The sequence below is a fragment of the Lineus longissimus genome, chromosome 10 (assembly GCF_910592395.1).
Source record: "Lineus longissimus chromosome 10, tnLinLong1.2, whole genome shotgun sequence".
Classification (NCBI taxonomy): Eukaryota; Metazoa; Nemertea; class Pilidiophora; order Heteronemertea; family Lineidae; genus Lineus; species Lineus longissimus.
This window is the reverse complement of record NC_088317.1, coordinates 17239460-17267244: the sequence shown is the minus strand read 5'-3', so window position 1 is coordinate 17267244 and position 27785 is coordinate 17239460. Positions and strand designations below refer to the sequence as shown.

Below are 27785 nucleotides of genomic sequence, written 5' to 3'. Positions count from 1 at the left end.
CTGGCAAAAGGTGATTTACCTGGTGTGGCATCAGGAATAGTCCTATCGATAGAAATCGTAGGTTCCGTACGTCCAATGTCAGAATTGCCGCTCGGCGAATCCATATCCACTGAGGAGAGAACTTTCTCCATTATGTCCATCAAACTACTGGAATTCACATCGAGATCCGACAACGATGAGCTGTTTTCGCTCGCATCACCACAATGACGGGATGGCCTGGACTTTCTTCGCCCAATTTTAAACTTGGCCTTCCTCCTTCCAACAGATTGTAAACTTTGCGCGGAGCCCATCCTAAGGTCACTTTGATAAGACGTCAGACACGAAATCAATGTAGAACAAAACTCAACTGAACGTGATCAAATCTGTTTAGAGACACATCCCGTTTTTCTATAAATCCCAGGAATTGCCATTTCTCCAAAACAAGGATATCCTCATTGACAGACCACTAAACAGCCATTAGTTCCATATACTATTTGCTAAACAAAGAGGCCTCTACATCACCAATCTAGGCCTATACACAGGCATCCAGTGTCAAAGGGTCCTGCTGAACACTCTTTCTTTAGGCCGACACATGCATCCAGAGCGTTGAAACCACTATTGATATCACCAATCAGTCGTCCTGTTAACAACTAGCAAACACTGCCAATAATATAATCCTCGATTTCAATTCGACCAGTTTGTTGCACAAAATGCCACAATGCAGAAATATTAATCCAAAGAGTGTATGTCGTACTCGTATTGTGTTGACAAAACTTTTTCCTTCAGATTATACTCAGCTGATCTTGGCCAAATTTCACACGAAGTTCAAAACTCAGAAGGTCAAAAACTAAGCAGTAAATATGTGCCAATAGCGGTGGACAACAAAAGAGGCCTATCAAATGTTGAATATCATTTTACAGACACGTCTGTCTGAGCATTGATTATTTTTTTTATTTTCTGAACAAAAAGACTATCTCTCCAGAGACTCGTTCAACCAGACAGTCTGAAGAGTTCACACAAACAGACACTAGTCCCTTCTCAAATATTCCGGAGGTCGAACAAGTTGCCAAAATCGTATCCCGTCAGGAAAGTTCTATTGGAGCGATCACTGTTGAATATCCATGCTCACTTTGTCCCAGAGTTCAAAATGTGATCTCCTTGGCCTGATTAGTTTCATGAGAATCCAGACCCCAGTTCAACAAGGGAACAGGCCGAAACATATATAACCCAGTCGAAAATAATTGACAGAGTCCAACACAATCCACTTTATTCAGAGTCCTGTATTGACACCAACAAAGTCCCAGCATGGAGAGTCCCCTTTTGCGATGTTGTGTCTACGAGGCCAAAGCTTAATCTGGTGAGCAAGTAGGCCTGCGGTGCATGATTATCATTTTATATGGGTCACGTTTTTAAACATGTATTTATAACTGTGACAAAACTTCCTGGACAAAAGCTAACTGAGCCAAACTAAACCCCACTAATATGCCATGACTTGTCCACAGTGGTACAACCAGGGAAAGCCAACCTGTATGCGTCTGAAATGCACAGCCGGTACGATTCATGGTGTTTTCAGCGTTCAAATTTCAAAATCATATTTTACCACTCGATTCTATTCCATGGCGAGGTCAATGAGCTGAACAATGAAAAGACCTGATGATGCCTCTTGCGACACAATCACACCAGCATGATGCAAAACATCCTGATTTACAGGGGGCATCATGATCAGTCAAAAAACAGCAGTTAATTAAAGGTGGTATCCATCCCCATGTTCTGTCTTAGCCGCAGCCGATGCTTGATTATGAAACCACTGCTTGTGCATTATAATCAGCTGAGTGGGGTTCACATTACATGGTCTAATCACGTAGAAAGTGTCTTGCCAGACTTCACATGGTATCAAACTCACAATTCGATAAATTGGATCCCTGCCCCCCAATCTAATAATTCATCAAACATATTTTCAAAGAACACCAAATTCTGAAGAGTTATGGTAGATACTGGAACCCATGATCAAGACCAACAGGACACTATTATCCTGTTCCTGTTTTGGAAAAAAACAGAGACAACAAACACAATAGGTCAATTTGGAGGAGGCACCCAAAGCCTGTCACCGTGATAATGCTCTTAAATGGGAGCATGACATTCATCATTGTGCCAATCAAATAGAGTTCAATGACAAGTTCTATGTCATTTATTAACCTTTCATGTTGACTTTGTTATTGAAATTGCCGAGCAGCACTTTTGCCCCCTGTTAATCAAATGTGACAGGGTAGTTTTGAGAAAATGCCCAAAAAATGGGGTCAGAGAGTCAGGGCAGTTACGTATAACCATATAACCTTTGAGACCAGATATTCCTAGGAACAAGGACCGCTGCATTTTAAAATGAACTTACTGTGAAGCATTACGGGTCTTTAACAGAATTTTTCACCACGACGCAGAAACGTGGACCTAAATCAACCAGTTTGGCCATCCGATCAAAGACTGATAATCCTTGACTTTGTAGTTTTGCCACCAGGGGCTGTGCAACAGAGGAACAATACCCCATTTCCAAGACAAATCACATATATCTATAAAAGTGCGCCTGGCCAGGTGATGCAAGTTTGAAACAGCATTTTGGATTTTTTGCCTTTGTTCTCAAAACCCTTCAAGTTGGCTCACAACAACGGTGACACGTCTCTTGAGACTGGGTGAACCGTCTGGTTTGGTTGCAGACAATGCCAAGCAACATTGTTAAAGCAATCGACCAGCAGTGTTTTCCCTAGTTTTTTATTTGATCGCGTCGGACCTACCCCTACCATCATTGTATCATGTTCTTCCGTCGCTTTGTAACAGTCTGACAAAACACACACCAATTTACGTGAAGACATGGCAGTTGTTGCACGCACAATCAATTTGGTCTCAAGAGATCAGCTGGTAACAAAACCCAAGGCCCACTGGACATGATTTCCTTCTAGGTTTTACTTCCTACATGTCCAACATGACTTGTCGGAATTCTAGGAAAGCTCCTGCCGGGGTTGACACACACAGGAGACGATCACGTGGCAATTTAATGCAGAACTTCCCATTTGTGAACTCACCGTCAGTGATCAGGGACTATTTTCATGTCCACCACTGCACCAGCACTTTTTGTGTCGTAATGAGAGGTAAAGTGTGTGATAGGCTAAAATTATAGCCTGGTTACAGAATGGGTTGCACTTGCACCTGAGCTACAATTGAAAAACTTTACCTACACACTTTTAAGGGCGAACTTTAAAAGATAGTTTTCGTGATTGGCCTATCATAAAACAACTTGTGAGCTTCAGCTGGAAACCAGAAAAGACCTAAAATTCATCCAAGCTGAAAAGTCCACCAGATTATGTGTAAGTTTCCACCAGACCATGTGTAAGTTTCCACCAGACCATGTGTACTGTAAGTTTCCACCAGACCATGTGTACTGTAAGTTTCCACCAGACCATGTGTAAGTTTCCACCAGACCATGTGTAAGTTTCCACCAGACCATGTGTAAGTTTCCACCAGACCATGTGTAAGTTTCCATTGAATGTAGGTCAAACATGTTTTGATTTTTCAATTGAAAATAGCCTTGTTTTGGATACTTATGGAGTCGGCCATGACACATGATTGGCAATGGGACACGGCATGGACATAGCATTGGCAAAACATCTATCACATGATTTAAGGCCTTTAAAGATGAACAGACTTTACATAAAAGACATTACAATGGCTGTGAACTGAATGACTGACACCATTTGAAGCAGTTGTACCCATTTAGCTCTGATATTTGGGCATCCGAACATCAAGCTTATGAAACATTTTTATTTTTTTCATTTCTCTTGTCAAACTTAGTCTGTCAGTGTCAAATTCCGAATACTGGCATGACTGGTGCACCATGGTTAAACTCTTTTACATGAAGAGATGTCATTTTTGCTCAGGACTTTATAGTTTATAAGCCCATGTTGAACTTCAGAGGAACTGTGAGGGTCAACACACAGTCACAGAGTCAAAAGTGGAGAAGAAAATTCACCTTCATTGGCTTCATGCCCTGTCCATAGAACAAGAAAGTGTACGGCAGTCATAAGATGAACCAATGCCAAATCAAAAATCGCAAAATTTCATGTCAGCGAGCAAAAAGTGGTCAAAACACACGACAGTGCATTGCCATGGCTATCAATTGTCTAGACAGTACTGTGTTGGCTACAAAAGATTTGACCAGGTATTAGTTGCAGGCTTTTTCAAGATAAACACTTCATGCCATGTGGACATGATCGAGTGCAACACTTCCTTACTACCTATTAGTATGCGAGTCACGATCACTGAATCGATGACGAACGAACTGACATTCCGACACTGAATAAATGAACCTTATCTAAGACTGGATTTCACACAAAAGACCGAATGTCACGGTGAATAAATCATTGACAGGCCTTGACCAGAAAAAAACAATTTGCAAACAAACTTGTCCTGACACCTTCTGTTTTCTAAAGGAACTAAAAATATGTCACTTAACCACTCAATAACTGAACTTGTTACAGAACATGTTGTGTATATGTAACGGTATGTACATGTACCTGTGACTCAAATGTGACCGAAAAACGTTCCAAGTCAAGAGTATCTCGAGTGATTGAGATGAAAGAGTTATGAATGGACGTCCAACAAGAACAAGAGTGGATGAAGAGCTGGGTGAATGTGCATGTAGGGTAGGGATGTTCCTTTTTAAAATGAGTGGGCCTCTTGCGCTCGAGTGGTTAACCTTGCTGAGTTATGCGGTGAGGCGCTGTTAACTGAGATGGTATTGCGGCGGAAACATCAATCAAAGGCCGTCCCAACAAGTCGGCCATTTTGTTTCCTCACAACTCACAAAGAGCTTCACCACCAGGGGAGCTGTCCTCATACCTGGACAGGTGACTAGGTGTGTTCTGGACCTCTGTCTCAGAGAGCAACAGGAACCGTTTCATCAGACCTAATTTGCCAAGAATGCAAAAACACTTACCCTAAACCTGTTGCCGACTAAACCGCCTAATGGCTCACCACCTGCATAGTGACCAGACACAACATGAATCAATCCTGTTGATATTGTTTGCATTAATGATTATTTCTGAATATTACATGTGTTGTATATGCACATGTATCATGTATACAGTAAAAGATATGACGCGTCAAACTATAATTGAGTATGTGTAATACACAAATATTATGAAACTTAGGCGAGATTATAGTGTACTATTACTCTGAACCAAATCAATATGATAAACATACAACTGACTGATGGCACAAGGACAAGATCTTATCGCTTTTAATCAATGGATATTTTATAGAATTATTTCATTTGATGAGTTTTTCGAGCTTATGATAGAATGAGGAATGGGATGGGAAACGTTTTGTCAACAGGAGAACAAGGATGACACGCATATACCACAGTCTTCAGGAGAGATCGTCTCCAAGCCGACCGGAGCCCACCCTCGACTCAAGTCAAGAACTGGACCGCGTCACAGGAGGTATAAACCAATTTCACTGGACATAGTCTGTCTGACAAAATGAGGCCCGTGTCCGCCAAGTGAACAAGACAGATAAAAGATAAAACCTAAACATTTCCAAACATTGTGATATGAAAAACAATAGCAAACAATCCCATTTGGATAATTAACTTATCAATGTTCATGACTGATGTACCATTTGACCTAAAGTTCAACACCAGTCTGATGTGATAGAAATTTCAAAATAGCGAACTTACAGAAACATCGTACGCAGTCAAAGTCGAAGGCTGAATCACCATACAAAGTCCAGTCCGATGTCACCAAGTCAACTGAGACAGAAATAAACAACCCACTCAACTTGTAAAATCAATAGGTTATGTAAAGCTTTCACGCCAAGTTCTCCACGCGATGATTGTAGTTTGTACTTTGAATGATTGATTTGCCGTCCATCCCATGAACAGCTGATTCCACCCACAATGGCACATGCTTTCACTTCCTGTTCGACTCCTAATACTGCGGTTTATATTGCCCCACAAGTGGTCTTAAATATCTAATAGGTGAATTCACACCCAACATGTGCGCTTTAGAATCAAGGTGACAATGAGCCGATTCCTGATAACTATCAACTTGTGTGTGATCTGAGACTCAAATTTTATATTCACCATAGAATAGTGCTCGAATGTCTAACATTAGTCACAGGATCACACAAGCTTGAGACAAGGCAATAATTAGCTGATTGCTAAACATTGTCACCTTGAGTCTGCCCCATGCTGCTGGTTGTATCTTGGGGGAGACTGGCCACCTTCCTTAGCCCTGGTTGGCAACCAGTCTGGGGGAGAAAACTTTGAAAATGAACCAGGGCGCATTATACGAGCCAGGTACGCATGCAACAAAAGTCGGCCAATTTCAACGCTGATGTCCCCATCTATCTCCAAACTCAAATGTATTACTGGAGGAGATACTGGAAGAACACTGTACAGTGTGTTATGTAGATACTGTACTATAAGTGGGAGACCAACTGTTCTGTTTGATGTCAACACACCTGTTTCACAATGTACACTGCTGATGTTCATATATAGATTGATGACAGGTGATCAAACAACTTTCTCTGACATTCGATCCAAGGTATCAATGTCGTTTCTGAGGAAAGCAATGTAGAGAAGACATGCTCTCTTTTAGGGACGGTGACATACCTCAAATTAGGAGCTATCAGGGTGCCAATTTTGGAGACATTTTGGCTTTGGGTATTGGAAAATGTAGAAGAAGTTGAGAGGACACTAATGCCGTGGTCACACTGGGGTTTTAACACGAATTGAATTCGAATTAAAACGTTGATACGTATTGGGGCGTCACACTCAATTCGGTTCATACCGATCTCAATCCGCTTTAACCAACACGGTTCTTAAACCGAATTGAATGCGAATCAGCTAATCCGAATCAACAAAACCGTATTGAGATTTCAAGTGTGACGCGCTTGATACGAATTAAGGTTTTCGATCGCACTGCGCATGCGCCCGGCGCATGGAAAGTGACCTTTGACCGCGGGAACTAGTGCTCCGAACCAGTTAACTGATGTATTTAAATGATCTCATTAACTCAAATCGTTTTTCGTTATGCCATAGAATAGGGAGAATCAACTCCCTTGCACGTGACTTGCATTTCCATTTCCTGGCAAGGTATGTTGCCGCCGGTTCATTGGTCAAAGGTACGCTGGTCAGCAACATCGTCGCGGCGGGGTTTTCCCCGGTTTTGGCCTCGTTTTTCGAGGGCGAGGCCGGGATTCTCCGCATTTAGCGACGGTGGTGTTGACTCGCTGAGGACACTCCTCTTTGACCCGAACTTTAGCAATAGGCATGGCCAGGAGATGGAAATGGTCAAGCACCTTACGCGATTTTAACTTGTTAATAATGACTGTGTGATACTGTGATATTATATACTTATATGTTTTGTACTTGTAAATTTTATTCTCCCATATGGGAGGTTAATAAATAATAATAATAATAATAATAGATGGCGCGTTTTAAACCGATTTGAATGCGTATTCGGGCCAGTGTGACGCGACCGTTCTGAAACTGGATTAACCAATTCGTATTCCGGAGAGCGCTCTACGGAGTTCGGTTTCAATTCGCATCCAGTGTGAACACACCATAAGGCCATTACGGAAGGCACTGGCTGAATAAGCACATTAGCAGTGTGGCCTTGGTTAAATTCGAACCCTGCAGTAATGTTGGCCCCAATGAGGTCGTTCGACAAATTGACCTCCTTTGTTATCAGAACAACTCCCAAGGACAACATGTATTTGTCATTCCCAAGGGTGCCCTTATGGCTATGAGATGTTCTATTGTACAAACAAAATCAAATCCACCATAGTCCCCATAAAAAATAAGTCTTCGTCCAGCCAGTGTTATACCTGTAAGACAGGTAGACTTGGAAATACACACACTAAACTTGTCCACAGTATGTTCACCAATGGATGTGTCATTATTAGAACTTACCTAGTCCAATATACCGTGACGATAGTCAGGCTACTCAAGTGCTGGTGCCGTGAACACGACTGCTCCAAACAGACTGGTCAAAGACTAATCAATACTTGTTCCAATCAATAAATCAATCACGTCAGTATTAGTCTGTGATCGGCATTATCATATCAGATTGTGGCGTTAGTCATCGTAGACAACGCAAGGTGAATCAGGGGTTACTGGAGACGGATCTATCAGGTTTGATTGCAGAGACTCAACGTGTATCAGTTTAAAAGTTTGATATAAAGACCTTGACTATTTTTGACATTTCAAGTGTTCAACTCTACACTTTTTATCTGGGTCAACAGCTTGGATAAACAATATGCACCTTGGGTTACTATCCAGAGGCTGAACCAGGAAAAAAAGGGGGCAAGGTGGTTTATGGGTCAAAATTTACAGTCAGGGTTTTGTGTGTGTGAATAGGGGGATGGCAAAACTTCAGTCAGCAATGGCCACCGGAGTCGCAACAAACCAGCGGCAAACAACAGGTTTGAGATTGTTCAAATGCAGCTGGTAAGGTAAGACGAAGGAGATAACAGCGTGGTTGCACACCACACAGTGTTTGGTTCATTTTGGTCTATATACAGGTTTGTTGTGGCCCTCAATAGCCCCACTGACGGGTCAACCATCCAACACCGATGTTACGCTAAACAACTCACCAGAAGCCGCTGGCGTCTCATCATTCTGGCCTCGCCCGGCACCACCATCATCTTGACCCGACATGCTCGTGTTGGTGGTTTTCGACGTCCCTCCAGACCGTCCGGAATTCAACTGTGGACCTGGAGCGTTCTGCCTAGAAACAGTTGAGGAACGTCGTCTGCTGGAACAAATGGCAAAGTTAGTGGGGATTCTACAATAACAAGGGTTCATCTATCATAGAGTGTACACAACTTGCTGCCAAAATACTTTAACCAGCCACGAAGCAACTTGTGAAAAATCCTAGGAGGTGATGACCTGATTGCTTGACTTTGAGAGAATGAAAGTCAAGCCAAATAACTACTAAACCAAAGGGCCCAGATACTCAAGTGAGTTTTATTTAACACAGCAGTGACTGCTGGATTGAACAAAAGTTGAAAATCCAGGATTGGACTGAAACTGATCTTTGCGTTTATTTGCTTACACATCAGTACTCCACAAAGGAGTGATACGTACCGACTACTTGCGCAGGATCCCGTGGTTTTGTTCCTCTGGCTCCGCCGCAAGCTATCAAGCTCGGGCGGGTCACTCGTGGCGGCTTTCCTCCGACGACTCGACCCTGGCGGGATCAACTTATTTCCGTCCGGTTGCGGTAGCGCTGGCTCTACCGGCTTATGATATAATTCTGTCCTCGCACGCTTTTTTGGCACAATGAAATCCAACCGCTCAGGTTGCTGTGCTGTTGCGGTTTCTCTGTTATTTCCGCTCAAGCTTGACTTCGATTGCGACGCTTGAGGGGCGGATTTTTGTCTCTTTCTCGTTTGCGATTTCCCGCCCTGTCCGGTGGCAGATTTGGAATCTGTCGGACTACTACTGTTGTTGTTATTGACGTTCAAAGTAAGATTCACCACTGGCTCAATTGTCCAGCTTCGTCCTCGCTTACGACCGCGACTACTGTTTCTCAACTTTGAGTCCTCACTCGGAACTCCTGAATAAGTCGTACCCGACCTCAGTGTCCGCGTTGACAACAAAGTACTCCAAGAAGCCTCAGAAAACTTCGGAGTAGTACCACACTTTTGTTTGTCCGAACTGAGTTGCGAATTTGTCAAATTCTGAACCGACTTTGCCAAATTCTGGATTGTGTTTGCCAAGTTTCCGACAGAAGTTGAATTTCTCAGATTTGTCAAGGATGACACGCTGGCGCTCGATGCGGCCGATGCAGCTGAGCTACTTCTTGTTCTGCGCCTCAAAGGCACCAAGACTTCCTCCTTATGATCAGCTAAAGTCTTCACCGGACTAGAACTACGACTTTTGCTCCTCTCCTTCTTGAGCTTTTCTCCGCTGTGACTTCGATGACGCTCTTTGCTACCGTCACGACTAGAACTTCGCTTGCGACTGACTTTAACCTTATTGTGCGCGATGTTGTTCACTTTCAGACCTGAAATTGAATGAAGACAGTTAAAGTCAGGGTTTATAGTCCGTTACTAACTACGGTAGAAGCTTGCATCTTATATTATATGGGGACATGTGGCCCCCTCCTACACTGTTAAATAGTGTGAAAGCCATGCCAGTCATATCGCTACAACTTACCACTCTCGACCTTCCTCTCTTTGGAAGCAGGTTCAAGATCAAACCTTCCACCAGCAGATCTCCGTTGGGCCTTTCCACCCCCAGCAAGCAGCTCCTCAGGACCCGAATTAGAGGATGGACCTGCAGACGTGGTCTTGGAGTTTGACCTGTGAAAACAATGAAAACATATTATTAACAGGCTGTCTCTGCTGATTGCACTTATAATACTATAGTGCATTATAAGTGTCCCTCAAATGTTCATCAGTGTATTGAATGGCTAGGTTGTAAGATACCCCCATACGTACATGTACATGATTTAGAGAATGTTTGGTGTTCTACATGTAGGCCTTCCTTTTATTGTACGCTGCTTTCCCAATAACAAATGCCTTTGACATGTGGGTATATTGGCCTATAACCTTTGGTCCTTGGTGATTTTACCAACAATACCGGCACAGTATGTTGTTGGCAGATGTCACAACAAGTTAACAAATAGATAATTTTCTCAATAGGCCTTCATACCCCCCTTCCCTCCAGGGTTGGGGCTCGACTGTGGCTGAATGACCTTGGTGGCAACAATTGACCTTTTCGAAGAAGTTTGTTAAGGCACTGACCAGTCATGCATTTCACCTGGAATAAAGTGTCACAGTGGCTTATGGCATTGTCTGAAGTCGGCTTAGGCCTTCTGACATGTTCTGAGTGTGCATATTGATTTGTTCGGGCTCTGATTTGTCTTCTTCGAAAAGGCCTATCTCTGCTTGCATCCTCAGCTTCCATGCTCTATCTTACCTCTGCTTAGAAGTTTCCTCTTGTGGTTTCGCCCCAGAATAACGCTTAGACCGCCTCAGTGACCCCCCACTCTGGTGCTTAGGTTGGTCGGCCATAGGCGCTATACATCAGCTGGCTCATGCCAGATTACCGCTCTGAAATTACAGACAAGACCCTGTAAAACCTCGTGAAATTAGAAATGCACATGTCTCTTACATAATTAAGTGAGTTTCAAAACCATTTACATACAGCCATTCATTACAGAAGTATTTGGATGGAACTGAATGGTAACATGACCATTTGATGTAAAGTATGTGCCTTCTCCAACAACTGCTGCATTGACGCAAGTTTAAATACGACCCTTCAGAACATTGGGTCTGGATATGACGATGGTAAAATTGGTATGGTTTTGCACATAACTGACCAATCAGCTAACAGAGCCAGCCAATGACATACAACATGCATAATCAGCTCGCAACGTCATTTGCTGGTTCTGTTAGCTGATTGGTCAGTTATGCGCAAACCGTACCATCGCCACATCCGGGACCGAAGATCTGAAGTGTCAGGCCATACTAAATCCGAACATGGTTTTTCCTCTTCGAACGATACAAACGCCCGAGTCTGAGGAAGCAGTCGAGAGCCAAAACGAACCAGCAGCAAACAAAATGACGGCAACTTTGTACACCACATGTTCTTGTGTTTTGCCTGTTATTGGTTTGTTTTGGCCCCAAATGACCAGCTCCGACTGGTGCCACCGTATCTATTTCACAGGTCATGACTTCAGTAATTTCTCGCTAAATACATCATATTGGGAGCATTTGCAAGAACAAACTTAGGGGCAAAATAGAACAAGAATGTCATGAGTTATGTCAGGTAGCTGGCTGTAGGCATTTTATCTATAAAGGATGGCACAAAAAAGTGGAAGCAGGTCTTGACAAGACTGCCAGCTGGGCCCCAAAACAAAAATCCGCCATCTTGAATTTGATAATGATCGTCTGAAGACTGGAATTCGTAGTTAGGAAAACGCCCTGAACCTCAAAATATACATAAAATCCGGCCAATCTGCACAAGATAGATGTATATTTTCCACACTGGGCACTCAAATGGGGATTTGATCAAAGATTGGACCATATTTTCTGATCGAAGTGGCAGAAGAATAAATCAGGCGCAAGGACAAAGGCGATGTGCTCAGAAAAATCGCTGATAAAATGCCTCCAAAATCACACGATTCACAATTCGTTTGCTTATTTTAGTGATGGCATCTTAGTATGACTCCTCATCTTTCGACTGCAGCACTTACTGGTGCTATAGAGGGTACAAAATGAAGGAAATTTGCAGAAAACTATTGGTTACTTTGGAAATCGACTGTGCGAAAAACTCGATTGACCACAGATGATCCTTGAGCGGAAGTAGACAAAATCCTAAAAATAGATCCGCAATGCACTGGCAAAAACGCGTTTTCTTCATATATTACTCACATTAACCTGTTTCTTTACTGTCAAACTATAGACTGCCATAAATAATACGTTCTAAGTTGAATTCGCAAGGAAATAACATGTTTAGACATATGTTTTGGCCTGTTTTAGATGAGACTAATTTGTCAGTTAGTATCTCCTATTCAATGAAGATGGCAGGACCATGCGGTGTCGCGGCAGTTTCAATTTCCTGGAAAGGTGGTCGGGCTCCTATCCGATTTTACAGTTGTCAGCGGCACAAGCGGGTAAAACGTAAAAACCGGATAGGAGCCGGTTGTTGTATTTCCGTCGAATGTTACAAAAATTGCCCGAAAAGTTAGGAACGGTTCGTATAAGGAACGGAGAGACTATGGAAAGGAAAAAAGGCATCTTTTCGTGGGACTCTTTGGATAAGAGAGTGGACAGGCATGGAAACGTCCTCGGTCCCAATGAGGATGAGACTAGAGAGGTTAGAACTGAACTTTCCACTTACGGAAAGTAGGGACGTTGCGAAAACGAACGCATAAACTATAGCCTTCAATCCCATTCCCGATCCACATGTTTTTTATCTCAACCTTTCTATTTTTTATAGGGACAGACCGAACATGAGAACGAATCAGTAACTGCAGTTGGAGTCATGCAATGCGACATCCAAGCAATGAATAAGGCCTGCAGTACTGCGGATTCGTTTAAAGACTGCTTGTCTGAAATTCTCATGATATTGATTGAAATTATATATTGAAAAGTACCAATTAAAAATTAGATTGATATCGAGTTGATGCTTCACTCAGGGCCTGCCTACCCGGCCAATCTGCCACCAGGAGAGGACATCAACGCGGTATTACTCTCTGAAGACCCTTTCTCTTGATGGCTGCTCCGGTGTGATGCGGGTTATCCACCGGCTCTCGTCATGTTCCCGTCAATAGAGCTCCTCGACTTTCAGATGGATATGGTATCCCGGTATTTTATCGCCGCTAGGAAGTGTAGAACTACGACGATATTCTGAGGAGATCAAATAGAGAGGTTGCGCACCATCTCCTTAAACGCCGAGGCTGGCTTACAGTATCCGCGACCGAGATCGAGACCCTTTCGATTTCGCTTAATTGACGCACCTTTTCAGTGAAATTTTCTCCATTCGAACATCATGGAATAAGGCAATACTATGATTCTGGCTTATTGTCGACGGCCTGAGTCGGAGTCGTAAACGGTGCGCAACCTCTCTAACACGCCGAGCGCTCCGAGCGAGCCATCAGGTGACTTCGTGAAGGACTCAGCAGAAGATGCGGAAACTTGTGGACAAGTAGGTATTGGAACTGTCGCAATGCCTGCATTGTGACTGATTCAGAAGACGGATTGGAACTCACCAATGCGGTAGGTTATTTCGTTAAAGGGGGAGTGTCACGAGATAATCCCGGATGCGAATAAAGGTGGCGCTGCAGATACACCCGAAACTGTGCGCAACCAATTTCGAGAGCGTTTGTCTGCATTTTCTGATACATCTAACAATTCTCCAGACAGGAATGCAGACAGGAACGTAGCTTGGCCGTCATTATCTCGATGCACACCTCCTTTAAGCTAATCTGAGTTGATTGCCTTTTTGTTTTTGTTTTTCTATGCATATCAAAACACTCTCCGTAGCAGAGATTACGATTTTGGGAATAGGCATAATTGTCGGCCTACGGATATTCCCGAACGCTTCCGAGATGACGGCAAAGAGTCAAAACTGAAGAAATGTCATCAATTACTTTTCAAAACAACTTCCTACACATTGTTACTTTCTTGCATGCACTAAAACTTGTCTTCTACTTTCAGCAGTTAATAAAGATATTTTCAAACCAAACTCGATTTTCTTGTTTCTTTCCGCAATTCGAAAACGAAATACGCGGCATTTTGTAAAAAAACACGGCACGCATTTTGCACTAACCTCTGATCGCTTTCAAGGAATGGAGAACATGCAAACCACAGATACAAATATACTCCACGCCGAGTTGCTGAAACTGGTCCCAATAAAGTTCAGTGCTCGCCAATGACAAAAAGGTCTTGGCGCTCTCAGCGCCCTCTATAGTTTGCAGGTTCCCCATTCGCTTTGAAACCCTGACCAAAGCATACAAGTTTTGTTCATTTGATGTTTTGCTGAACACATACTGTAGTTGACTTCATCTGAGCTGTGTACTTGGTTAGGTTTTCACTCTATATTTCAGTTGATTCTAAGAAGTCTGACACACCAGCTGTTGGTAGGTCGTCTTGTTTTTCAGTTTGTCCCAGCGATGTTTTGAGCACTCCGCCAGCTTTCGCTTGAAGTAATCACCAAAGACTTGTGACCAACTGTGAACTCCCGGGGCAGTCCATTGCGTAATCCAAATGGGATCCCATTATGGCGAGGAACGAGGCTGGTCCACTGCTTTCGGAGTGTAATCAAAATGCAGTTCACCGTGGTTGTTCTTGGTTGAGCCCGCAATAAATCACTTCGGCCAATGGGAAGAGGGAGTTTGTCACATTTTCTCCAAGTTTGTTTCAAAAATTGAAAAAGGTTAACTAAAAAGAAGGTCCAGAATGACGGCCAGGAACCTGACTGCTTGTTACCCTCATGTCGTCATTACATCACAGTGCATATATTTTCAGCAAAGCCGGCAGCATCAGTGAAACCAAAAACCCCGACTGTTCCAAGTGGGAAGAAGACGAACATTGCCAATCCCAAAACACCATCGAAAAAACAGAATGCACCAACCATATCAGCCACCAAGAAAACAAAAGCCCAAAACGCAACAGCTTCAAAAGATAAATTGCCAATTCCGAAGGCAGCCACCAAGACGCGATCCCAAAAAAGCAAAGGATCCCTAAAAACGAAACATTCCAAAACACACCTACCCGCCAAGACGCCACCTCTAAAGCCACCCATCAAAGTTGCACCTCCAAAACCACCCGCAAAAGTAACGCCTCAAAAAACACCCGCCAAGACAGCACCTCCAAAAACGCCCCCCAAAGCGGCTCCTCCAAGACAATCCTCCAAAATCCCAGCTCCGAATGCGACAGTACCAATCAACAACCCAGTTTCCAAGTCAACCACCAAACAGCCATGTCCCAAGTCAACCACCAACAACCCAGTTTCCAAGTCAACCACCAAACAGCCATGTCCCGAGTCAACTGTCAAAAACTTAGTTCCCAAGGCAACCACGAACATGGCAGTTCCCAAGGCAACCACGAACATGGCAGTTCCCAAGGCAACCACCAACATGGCAGTTCCAAAATCAACCACTAAAAAGCCAGTTTCGAAGGCAACCACTAAGAAGTCTGTTCCGAAAACAACTACGATAAAGCCCGGTACAGAACCGAAGTCTCCTGCAAAAGTTGTTGTAAGAATGCCCCCACCCAAAAGTATAATAAAACTACCAACAATCAAAGTTGTAAAGCTTGGGCACGTTACTAAAGTAAAAACAACTGGTGAGATCAGAATGCCAGCGCTTGTCAAGAAAACTCAATCGTCGGAGCATTCGGCACTAAAAAAAACAGCAAGGAGGTTGCTATCCACGAAAAGGTCTCCCACGAAAAAGCCACCTCCTCCGACAGATTCAAAAGCAATCAAATTGGCTTTCCTCAAAAAGCTGGAAACGGAGCTACACAAATCAATTCGGAAGTTAGCTGATGCGGCAAAATTAAAGGCTCACACGAATCTTCCAGGAAAAGGAGGAAAAACGCCGCTGAAAGCCCCCAAAACAAAAGCCACTACCAAAACGCAAGAACACGAAGTGAAAACGCCCATCAAAACACCCACCAAATCGCCTACTCACAAAACAAACGCACCTGCTGCGAACACGAAAACAAATCCGAAAGTAAAAACGAAAACGCCCCCAAGTAACATGCTCAAGACCAAAGCAGTCAAAAACACAGCAAAAAAACCACCACTTCTGAAGAAGATGCTTCCAAAGAAAGCACCGGAAATGAAAACACCAAAAAAGAAGGCGTCTGCGCCAGGCGGATCGAAGACAAAATATCATACTCATTTGAAGCTGGTTCACCAGTACACAGTGAAAAGTTTGTTTAAAAAGGTCGAAGTAAAATCGGCCCAGACCAACGGGGTCCCGAGTGCTAAAGATCTTGCCGTCGCGAAGAAAGGGCAGGATATGTTAGGTGAGCAGAAGTCCGAAAGCCAGAGTTTACAACAACTCACGATTCCCAAATTGTGATATCAAGAGCGATTCTGTTCAAGTTATGCGTCACATCAGCACTTTCCGCGTCAGCAGTCACGCAAGGTTTTTCAGGTTTTTGAGGTTTTGAATATTCATAATTATATGATCCTGGCCCGAGGGAAGGGCAAAACCTGGGCCACATGTCCACTCCTATGCTAGCCCATGGACGGCTCGGATAAGTGTTTACAGTAAACTCAAATGAAGCCCGGATTTCGAGATGAGAAAATTTAATCAATGTATTACTTGTATTATGAACAGCTAAATTACGGAAGCACTATGTCCCTAAAAAAGGAGGAATATGCCCTGCTGGTTCGGTCCCCCACCCTATTTTCAAGACTCTCTGCCGCAGTAAGTATACACAAACTAGACAACCCCACAAATCTAAGACCTGCGACTGCTCAGTGCGATGGGCGAGAAAAAGATCGCGTCTGCGGCATGAAAAAATGGCAAAATGCAACGGGCTCAGCCGGGAATTGAACCCGGGACCTCCCGCACCCAAAGCGGGAATCATGCCTCTAGACCACTGAGCCGACATGTCATTGCCTCATTCGCGTGAATAATTAACCCAGTATTCGTCTCGTGCTGGTAGGCCTTATCAACAATCAAAAGCTTGGGATTGTTTTAAAACTCCAGAATTATATCATAGACACTTTCCTGTAATAGCCAATCACGCAATAATATTCTGCATTACAGAGGTGATAATCATCCATCAAGCCCACGTAATGGAGAGTGGATTATGTCCCCCAGGTTCTAACCCCGACCCCAAGGAAAAGAACCTCTGTACCAGTAAGTCTAATCCCGGGGTTTTTGAATAAGATGCCCATGTACCTGCCTCTCGGCTGAGGTCAATCTGTTTAAGAAAAAAAAGAGGCCCATGTACCTGCCACACGACTGAGGTCAATCTGATTAATGAAGAGGATCATGTGCCTGCCACTCAGCTGGGGTCAAACTGATTAAACAAGAGGCGCTTAACTCAGGTTCTCAAATCACGTGCCTATTTCTTTTTGTTTCAGTTACAAACATGAGCGTGTTCACCAAGAAAGGTTAGTCGACCTCCAAGTTCTGAGAACAGCGTTGATGTAAACCTCTCTCTGAGCTACACGCCCGAGACCCGAGTATTAAGATGCTACGTATGATAACGTGCCTCGAGTTACCATACACGGCGCAGAGCGTTCGAGGTTTCTCAATAGAAGGGTCGGGGGCACCCTCCCAAAACGATTCAAGGGGGATAACAAACAAACTTAAGTCTGACGAGAAAAGATTTTGTTCAGATCTTAAAAACTGGTGAAAAAAATAAGCAATTATCCTGACTTTAGACTATGAATGAGGACTCGATATGGGAACGCACACTGAGTACTTTCGAGAAAAAGAATCTGCGGGCTCAGCCGGGAATTGAACCCGGGACCTCCCGCACCCAAAGCGGGAATCATGCCTCTAGACCACTGAGCCTTCGATACAATCTGCCCCCATCAAATTCTACTTAACAACAGAAGTGCCGCTTGATGTCCAGCTGGGAAAAATCGACCAATCGACCACTCGACAAACCGATCAATCAATTAGCTCGCACATGTGCGGATGCGGGAATCAAAGGAAGACTGAGGGTGTTGCTACCATCTGCGTGATGCACGATGTAAACAGTTGACATTGCATCAGAGAGGTAGAGAACCACAAGTTCCCTTACAACATGAAAAGAACATGCAATGAGCGTTGTTATTGCATGGATTCGTACCCAACTACGGTTGGGTACGAATCGATTAGATGTACTCTGTCTTCGACCATGACGGGCTCGATCATTGTAGTGGCATAAGTGCCAGGTTCAAATGAAGTCAAGTGACTTGTCTAAGGTAATAAACCTTTCGTTTTAAATTTAATGTTGACCATTTCAGTGAAGGTTTCTATGAGTACCACAAATAAGATAGGAGGAAACTGTCCACCCGGTACCGTTGTGTTTAAGCTACAGCCAGACAAGTGTCTTGGTAAGTGAAAAAAGCCTAGCGGCGACGTGGTTCAGTACGGAAATGTCCACCCTTCGGCCAGCTTCAGGTTGCAGCCAGAAAGTGTTTTGATAAGCCTGACGGCGTCGCGGTTCAATACGGACGGTCCGCTCCGTATGGGTATCTTCAAGTACATGTATATTGACCAGACAAGTATTGAGGCAGGGAAAATAAATACAGGAAAACTGTACCTGAGAGTGACCGTATTGGTGACTGGATCAGTCTTCTGTCATTTTCTTCTTCTCCTGGTTACAGTGGTCGACATGAAGAAGTTCTCAGGCGAAAGACTTCCATGGCAATAGCCCAACGTAAAATGACATCGGCATTTGAAGAGTCAGTTTGGTAAATGGTGTATTATTCAGCCATTCCGACGAGTAGGCCTACACGACGGGACGGGATGTACCACACGTAGGGCCGGAGTTATAGAGGATTCACTTTGTCACTCGCATGTTTTATTTGTCACAAGTTAACTGACTCTGTGGAACTGGAAATGACTTGTTCGTTCTACGTGTCACACATGAAAAGTAAACAGTGGCGTGTGAAAACGTGAACTCTATATAATCGCGGCCTAACACGAGAAGTGAGCAGGCCGGGCTTCCCACCGAACAGAGATAATAGCGAGGTTTCGCAGGCTTACGTATTCTGTAACGCAGGAGGTGTTGGATCGTTTCTTTGAACGGGTGTTGCTGTGTTTCGAATACATTATTACCATACAAATCGTTCTATTTCTGTTTATAGAAATGTGAAATTTTCGAATTTGATGATAGAAATTTGAAGTCTCTAACTAACGCAGTCGTAAACCAAACTTGAGAATTGCGAAACCTCCTCCCAAAAGAATCATTGTCAATTCGATGAACGTCCCAATATCTGGATAGAGAAGATGGTCTTGAAGTGGACACTGATATTCCAAGCAAACAGAAAATTAAAAAATTTGATGAAATACACGTCGTACATGTAAATTTATTGTTACTGTGTTTCTTGTACAAATCATTTCAATGATCATGATCGTTCTCAGTAAATACAAAAAAACAAACAAAAATGTTATGAGTAGGTACACCCGGTTTACCATATATGTTACAATGATTTGTAAATATCTACTATTGTACATGAAGCACTTCTAGAAAATTGACTAGTACCCTTGCCCAAAAGCGCTGTCTACACCTAATGCATGTATAAACCGATATGCACTTTGAAATGATAATTTGATTATAATAGCTTGTGAGTTAATAATGCATAAAAGCAAACGGCTTTTGAAAATCAAAATTCAGTGCCTAGTTTTCGGTGTATAAAGGAATATTGTCCCGAGAGAAAAAGTCTGGCGAAAAAGTAGCCATTGTCGTGTATATACATACATTGTTATTTTGCCAATGAATCAATATATATTCGTTCGAAAAACGTTTTATTTTACTATTGCAAGATGGTTCGACGATATGTTTTTCCAAAATATGATATTGAATGACGGTTAGAATACAATATGAATTCAGTTTTAAAGCATTTGATTGCTTCATTATTGAACCATTTGATATGCCTCGTCGGCCGATGATGATTCCCTTGTCACGAAAAACCCGCCAAAATCCAGAAAAACCCCAGCCTAAATCCAAAGAAATGTGTCCAACCAAAAACGCATCACGCCCATGCCAGATCATCCGGAGGAAATTAGAGCCGGAGAAGCGAACATTTACCCCGGATTTCCTCAGAATGATATTCATTGGCATCATCACGGTCTATGGCAAACTCACCCCAGTGCCGAAATAAAAAAATTTCAGAACGAAATCAGCGCATCTAGTGTTAAAGGGAACTGGAACCGCCGAGCGATTTATTCAACTTTTCGACTTTCACCGCCCGAGAAAGTCAAACTTCCAACTTCCTATTCGAGTTCAGATTTGTAGCTCCGCCCCCAGTGCCCGAGCATGCGCAGTTCAATTTGTTATCATTGAGAATCATGTGAGAATCACGTGAGTCATGCGATCTTTCATTCATGAGTTTTCGTAGTAAATTCCATAGTAGTGACGTCACTCAATGATTGACAGCTGGGCGCCATGTTTCATTCATGCCTCGTTCTGATCACCCGATACGCGGGAAATGAAAACGAGGTCATACGAACTGGCTCGGCGGTTCCAGTTCGCTTTAAGATGGGGTCTATAGCACAGTGTCGACACCTGTGCACCGGCTAAGACACTACTAGTAATACACTACGCACAAGCAACGCCTCCTAGCGGTCGGTCAAGATGTCGCGCCTCAAGCATCAATGAACGTTCCTGTACATTTTCAACTAAACAACAAGGGTATTGCACTACATGTATCAGTCATAACCAGTTGCCATCGATTGATATTTCTTCACAAGACCCAACGGGATTATTCAGCTACCTGTCACTGCTTTCACTATTTATCTTTACGCAGCGGTTGAGGAACATTACAGTGGAATGCGGTGATGTCTCACATTTTTTATTGGACAAGGAATTATGCGTCACCATCTTCAAACACACATGTACATGTATATCCTTAATCAATATATTAGTACGCTATTCCTTTGAATAATGCTTTGTCTGTCGCACCCCCTCCCTCCGTCACGTCCTCATCACGTCCCCTCCCCCACCATGCCCTCTCTGAGTATCAGCATGCTGACAGTCCTTGGCGGCATCAGACTCATAGTTCTCTTTGTGAGCTAAAACTTAGCGATAACGAAACCCAAATACTCTATCTGGAAGCGACTTCAGGTAAAAATGCCTTAACATTGGACTACAACGTATTTTCCAGGCAGCTCAGTAATTTTCTTATGTATAGAAAATTTACTGAAAGGTATTTCGGGAACGTGTGTGTACTCCTCGCTGCATTCAGACATATTTCCCACAAGGTCGAACAACACCCTCAGTGTCTCTTCCATCGAGTCATGGAATTGAGCTATTTTCGTTTCGAGATATTTCCCGTCTTTCAGGCAGTAGTGAGCATCGATGATGGCCTTGTTGGAAACCCATTTATTGTGTAGAACCTTTGACACCTGTAAACAAGAGGACGGTGATAAAGCGGGTCAGAAGGCATTTGCCAGGTGGACCAGATTAATGTTCGAGAAGTTAACAATAGGTGTCTCCACTCTCTTGTGCTTGTTGTTGTCGTCGTCATCAGTTATGTTGCGAATCATACAAAGGTTGCACGAACTGGAACGTGATAGCTCAGATTGTTGCCGAATTAATGCGAGATCTCCCGGATTTGTTTCTCTATGAGGACACTGGGGAAAAATAAGACATTAATTACCCAATCAGAGACGGTGAAGGTTCTGGTAGCACCACCAAATTTGAGAATTTTAGACTTTTTACCTCTTCCAACTTTTTCGTCGAATTTTGAACACAGCTTTCAAAGTTCTGTGGCAGTTCCGACTTGACCATTTTGTGCCACCTTTCCAATCCACACTCCATCTCCACAATCTCTATCAACACATCATTTAACCTCTGCAACCGAAAATGGCGGGCCAATGTGGCTAATGTCGCCTTCGATTTTGAAGAGTTAATCTCGTCCCCGATGGTCTTCAGGTACTGTCCGTGTATTGCCATCTCCGTCTCTTCGTGCAGTGCGATAGCCGTCTGCAACGAATCCAAGTGCAGCAGGGATCTGTTGGCATAGTTTTTCGATGCTTTCGTTGCTTCACGTGGCGCCTGAAACGAAAATTTGGAAATTTAGGTCGAATAATTGAAATTCAAAGTTGTTTGCATAGCAGTGATTAATCTGGATATACACGTATACATGATGATATCAACTAGATGACAGCCAAATTTCGATCTACGTCCAATGGTGAACCTTTTTTTTCCAGCAGTAGTCATAAGCTGTAGCAAATAGGCGATCTTTGTCGCTGCGACCAGCGATTATCAGCGCCGTGACAAAAACACTCTTTGGTCTTTCGGATTAGTTTGAAGCACATGTATGAACTCTATTGAAAGTGCGATTAGCGAAGACTATGCGCTAACACAAGTGATATCTCGGGTCACATCAGGACAATATCAGCCCAATTACCAAAGTCGTTGAAAATACTGTGAGGGCTAAGGCAGGTCATTTGCCTGAGGTCGCCTGCAGGACACCTGGAACTGAGAGAATTTCATGCTGCCCGAAAAACACTCAACTATCGAGACCTAACAAAAGAAATTTCCACACCATGACTTTCAGCATCAACCAGACCCCGAACCATCTGAAGGGGGGGAGGGGGATGAGGGGGGGGGGCGACAGGCTATACGTGAGCTATGGGTCACTCCGCATAATCCGGGGGGTTGGATTTGAACCCTTCCCAACAGCAAGAAAGCTCCATAGCCTGCAGCGACGTGCCCCTCCCCCTCACAAGACCAGGTGGCCAGAAAGAAACAACGTGATGAAGGACAGATTGCGGCTGTGGGAAGATTTCGGTTGCAGTTCACCGTCTTTAAGGATGAGCACACGAATAAACCTAAATGTAAGGAGCTAAACTTTCCGGTTTTTATCACTTTAGTTCATTGTATAAAGAGCCAAATAAAAGAAAGGGGTATAAAATAATAAAACAGTTAAAAAGCGTGAATACTTGCCATCCTTTATAGTTCTATACTTCTTATCCGAACTATACAGAAGAGACTACTAAATCCGAATCTAACTGCCGACCAGCACTATTGACCCTATCCTGACTATCTGTCATAACATGCATGCACCGACAAATATGGTAAACCGAGGTTATATTTATTCAAGCGTATCTGTGTTGATACATTACATAACTCACCCCTGATGCAACAAAGTAACCTGATATCAATGCAGAAACAATAACTATTACGAGACATAATTTGAACAGACGGGATATTTTATAAATGGCGACGCGGAAGGTTTGATTACGGCCAATTCACAGCTGAACTGTTGAAGCTGCAGTCACAGATTTACAGCTGAACTGCTGAAGCTGCGGTCACAGATTTACAGCTGAACTACTGAAACTGTGGTCACAGGTTTACAACTGATATGCTGAACCGGCTGGAGATTCGGCTTGGTCGAACCTACACTCCGGACGCAGTGGACCGTCCTGTCACAATGAAGGAAAGACGACGAGGACGACGAAATGGACTGCATACGCGTCTATCCCGAACCTATCAACGGAGCACGTGGCGTCTTCCTTTCTAACCATATTTCGGATTGGGACTTACATCAATGTGGACGTCCACCTCTACCTCCTCTACCCGAACACCTGCAGCCTGGACCGCAGGCCCACCGAAGTGCGAGTCGTGAAACTGTATGACATCTCCGGCGTCGGCATTGATGGAGACAAAGTCGTCTTGGAGCCCATCTACTTCCTCGATGGTGGAGGGAAGGTGGCGACCATTTTCTACAAAGTTTTCATCAAATTTTGAGAGAAAAATCCAAATGTTTTTTAAAATGTTTATGACCTCTAACACTGGTAGACTTGATATTATTAACGCTATACAGGGTGGCCCAAAAAACGAACGACCATTCTTCCACCACCCGCAGCATTTGCATCGATCCCAGTGGATAGGGAGTCTCGCTTTTTTCCAGTAAGTGCCTTCAAACTACGTCATTGATAATGTCATAATGGATAATTTGCAATTTTCTCAAAATGTGTAAAAGATGATCACCACTTTACCCTGGCCCTTGGAGATGTTAGAACCAAAGTCCTCCGGTGGTTCCTCGAAGCTTCCATAGAGGCATCCCCTTTCCCTGTCCTCGTACACCTCTATCAGCGTCTCCGGTTCCACCTCCATTGCTTCAGCCAGCAGGCACTGGCTTTCCAAACCCTTTCGGGATGCTTTCCTGACAGCAGACGGCAGTATCGGTATCCGTCTTGTCATCGGAAGGTCTCCTCTGCTTTGACCAAGAACGGAGCCAACATGGTCAATTGCTAACAAGTAGGCCTATACCAAGCTTGTACATAGGGAAAGGAACTCAAAGACATTGCTTACCCTTACAGAATATTATACATGTATTATTATTACGCCATGACCCCATAACCAAAACACAACGTGACCACCGAACCGCACAATACAGGCCAATTTAAAAAAGGAATAGGCCTATGCGTGCCCTTTTTATGAACGCATAGGTGATAGTTTATTCTCGAGGCATACCAGAAATCACCAGATAGAGCAAGCCTCCTGATAACTAATAATGCCCTGTGTGATTCCATTTCATTAGCTATCATGAACATAATTAACGGATAGTTCAGAAACACAGAAAACTAACCTCATCGCCAGACTCATCACGACGTGTCTCAACGTGGACCTCAACGACGTGGTTGTCCTCACCAGCGTCACTATCTGGGGAGTCCTCAGCAGAACAAGGCGGTGCCTTTGACGGGAGATATGTCCTCCGACCTTTAGTCGGCGTAAAACATGAGGGGAACGTCTTGGCCTTTTGAATCGTTTTCCTAAAGCTACTGAAACAGCCAGCCATACTGAACTTGGACGTTCTTCACCGTGAACATAAAGCCCATGGAAGTGTATTAAGACACATCATGTACATCGAAGTACACATCTGTTGGTTCCCTCATGTAACTTATTACATCATTAGGGTACATCTGGCCCTGTTTAACTTTTTTGTATGGGGACTAAATCAAAAACACTGTCGGACATTGCTTTGTCTAAAGCTGTCATCCTGTTTGGTGTAGGTCATCCTGAACTTCAGAACAACACTCGACACTGATGCTTGTGCAAGGGGAGGAGCTAGCGACTGACTCTGGTATTCGAGGATGGGTGTGAACAGGCCGATGCATGAGGCCTAACAGTAGCAACAACCCTTCCGTAAAACCTAGGCGATGACGACGGGGAATGTCGGTCGTGAAAACGTCCAAATCTGAAGAGGCGGGGAAGGAGAAGATTGGAACAAGGTCTCACAGAGGCTATACGGGATATCTAGTGAAGGGGTCGACTCCACTTACCATCAAGGCGTAATTAGTGTGTTCTGGCGGGCGTGTCATGGCTCCAAGCGGTGACCCAGGCAAAGCCTTTGAGCCCTCCCACCTCCTGAAGAGAAGGCCAGGCGGCCACGCCTGCGGAGGGGTATCGGGCATGTTTCTGCCGTCTCCCAGCCGATATCTTGTGAACGTGTGAGACATGTTTTGTCTGAAAATGCCAGGAACAGATTACTTGATATCAAAATGTTCACCATATCCCTGTGATTAAAATCACCTCTTAGTCATATGTCCGCCCAATTGCTAGAACTTCAATCGGTTGGAAATAAACTTTTCTTGGATTCCTCGGCGACGAAGACGAAAACGAATCGCCATCACACCCAGAAGTATACATACATCCTTGAACAACGCACTTAAGTACTACAGCCAGCCTCAGGACATTTCATCATAGTGTCACGGAGAAACATTACCCAGAATCCATGTACATGTAAATGGTGAAAAGCTTAGCCACTCATCTAACAGTTTACAACATCATCGACGTCTGCCCCAACATCACTGACCAACTCCCGCGCGAATCCGTCGCCCCGGGACTCACCCTTACTCCTACCAAATCATAGAATATCCTAAGTGTCTTAATTTCCCACAAAGACGGCCACACCCAAGCCCTGGCTCTAATATGGCGTTCATATCCTTGCTATGATAACTATAAGCATGCGACAAGAGTTTTCAAGCTGCTGTTCTGAATCAGCAGTAAATGAAATGTCCAGCCGCTACTTCATCGATATGAATCATTCCACCCTAAAAGGTGCAACAGCTGTATATCACAAAGGCAAAATGCACATAAACGGTTGTCTTTTCCGAGTGAAATAGGCAGTAAATCAACCAGTGTCTATATAAAGGCTCTCAGATTCTATATGCCTATCATATCGGGCCGCATTTGCAAGGCCTATGAAATCGATATGGAGCTACGGGCACATGGTATGATGGGCCAATGGTCAGACAGATGGGTTATAAACAAAAGTCCTGTGACCGTATACGGTAACTTGTCAATACGCGTGTGTAACCGGATGCAAAATTTGGAAATTCTAGTCTGCTTCTAGCTGTCGACCGTGTCCTCAAAGGTGCATTGAGGGAAAGATTGAAAGATTCTGACCTCACCAAGTTCCGCCGAACCGCAAAAAAGGGAAGAGGCGCAAAAAAGGGAAGAGGCGAGGGGCCCAGATCAGGGGAACCCCCACCACTTACGTCCTAAGAACATGGGAAGACCGCGCCCATCTCGGGCACCCATCAAAAGGAGAGGGAAACATACTCCACGAGCTCATCCAATGCAGAGGGAAACACTACTCCACGAGCTGACAAGCCAAGCCTCCGATTTCAATGTCGGTCAGAAGTAACTTCACTTCGCAAATGTCAATTCGCGCCAGACCAGCAACGAAGCCCACTTCCAAGTACTGCGCAGACCAGCAACGAAGCTCGCTCCCAAGAATTGCGCGTCAGAAACCGCTATCAGAAATTTAACTGATTTAGCGCAAAATGTTTAGATTGAAGTAGGACGGTGCATCAATATTTGCACGCAAATTTCTTGCGGGCAATACCAGTAAGCGATGTTGAGTCAGTTTCACCAAACCCATGCATAAATTATTTCATCTTACCCCTCGCCTGAGATTCTTCGGAATGGTCATTCTGATTGGTTGGTTTCCTCGGTGGTAATGAGACCAGACTTTCACGATTTACCAGCTTCCGGAGTCTTCGATGTCACCCTGGTAATAGAAGGAAAACACTAGCTGCAAAACTGTTGAAAATGATGAAAGCGTTATCGTAACTTGTGAGCTAACATTCAAGCGACGTTCACATTAAGAATCGATTTCAATGGCAACATATATCTTGCCTGATAACTACGGTCTCCTTAACAAAGACCATTAAAACTAGAAATATCGGATAAAGAGGCCGCCTCGAAGGCAAAATAAACCAAGTTGACATTGTCCTATGAACAATGCACTGAATCAGCCCCGAATCCCACTGGTGATCATAATTTATTTCCTGATTGAATCATCTCATTAATATGACCCGGCTAATCAAGTCCATTAATTGTATTAGTTACATTATCTGTCATTCAGCTCATGTTGACATTGGTACTGTAAAAACGGCTCTGTTCCGTCCAACAGGTGGTCGGATGAAAAAAATGGTGGTGAACCACGAGCCACTCTCCGTAGCTGCCGCGGTAACGAGTGTCGTCAGGTCGCGGCTTTCCGGACTTTCACGAGTACTGCCGATTACAACCGAAGATGACGTCAAATGAACCATAGGAAATTTAAAAGGAGACCATAGATAGGAGCCAGGCCTTGTTACGTTACA

The 27785-nt window shown here is 43.8% G+C and overlaps 3 protein-coding genes and 2 non-coding genes across 10 annotated transcripts in view; 1 reads left to right on the top strand and 4 right to left on the bottom strand.

The window, feature by feature from the left end:
- LOC135495124 (E3 ubiquitin-protein ligase TRIP12-like) overlaps nucleotides 1–12338 on the bottom strand; it is a 29785-nt gene extending 17447 nt beyond the window's left edge. For 3 of the 6 annotated variants that reach the window (XM_064783553.1, XM_064783557.1, XM_064783556.1), the window contains exons 1-5: nucleotides 12237–12335; nucleotides 10958–11091; nucleotides 10193–10338; nucleotides 9119–10040; nucleotides 8626–8783 (exon numbers count right to left, since the gene is read on the bottom strand). In XM_064783553.1, coding sequence (XP_064639623.1) covers nucleotides 8626–8783; nucleotides 9119–10040; nucleotides 10193–10338; nucleotides 10958–11052 — 1321 coding nt within the window. In that variant the 5' untranslated portion in view covers nucleotides 11053–11091; nucleotides 12237–12335. Of the gene's footprint in view, nucleotides 1–19; nucleotides 1334–8625; nucleotides 8784–9118; nucleotides 10041–10192; nucleotides 10339–10957; nucleotides 11092–11465; nucleotides 11484–12236 lie in introns of those variants that run through there. The other 3 variants (XM_064783554.1, XM_064783555.1, XM_064783558.1) reach the window with 3 other exon arrangements.
- Nucleotides 12339–12760: 422 nt separating this feature from the next.
- On the top strand, nucleotides 12761–18962 carry LOC135494386 (nascent polypeptide-associated complex subunit alpha, muscle-specific form-like). The gene is made up of 9 exons (XM_064782306.1): nucleotides 12761–12888; nucleotides 13736–13761; nucleotides 14592–14624; nucleotides 15013–16518; nucleotides 16836–16925; nucleotides 17271–17363; nucleotides 17591–17620; nucleotides 18464–18553; nucleotides 18827–18962. Exons 1-9 carry the CDS (start codon nucleotides 12761–12763, stop codon nucleotides 18871–18873), a joined length of 2043 nt encoding a protein of 680 aa, XP_064638376.1. The 3' UTR covers nucleotides 18874–18962.
- Trnap-ugg (transfer RNA proline (anticodon UGG)) lies at nucleotides 17036–17107 on the bottom strand. Its single transcript has one exon. It is a non-coding gene; the product is annotated as a tRNA-Pro (tRNA).
- Nucleotides 17955–18026, bottom strand: Trnap-ugg (transfer RNA proline (anticodon UGG)). The gene has a single exon. It is a non-coding gene; the product is annotated as a tRNA-Pro (tRNA).
- A 555-nt stretch (nucleotides 18963–19517) lies between the features above and the next one.
- On the bottom strand, nucleotides 19518–25316 carry LOC135494729 (uncharacterized). Its single transcript, XM_064782982.1, has 5 exons — nucleotides 24764–25316; nucleotides 24171–24391; nucleotides 23716–23894; nucleotides 21886–22221; nucleotides 19518–21569 (listed from the first exon to the last, which is right to left on the bottom strand). The coding sequence occupies exons 1-5, from the start codon at nucleotides 24778–24780 to the stop codon at nucleotides 21300–21302; spliced, it is 1023 nt and encodes a 340-aa protein (XP_064639052.1). The 5' UTR covers nucleotides 24781–25316; the 3' UTR covers nucleotides 19518–21299.
- Between the last annotated feature and the right edge of the window lie 2469 nt (nucleotides 25317–27785).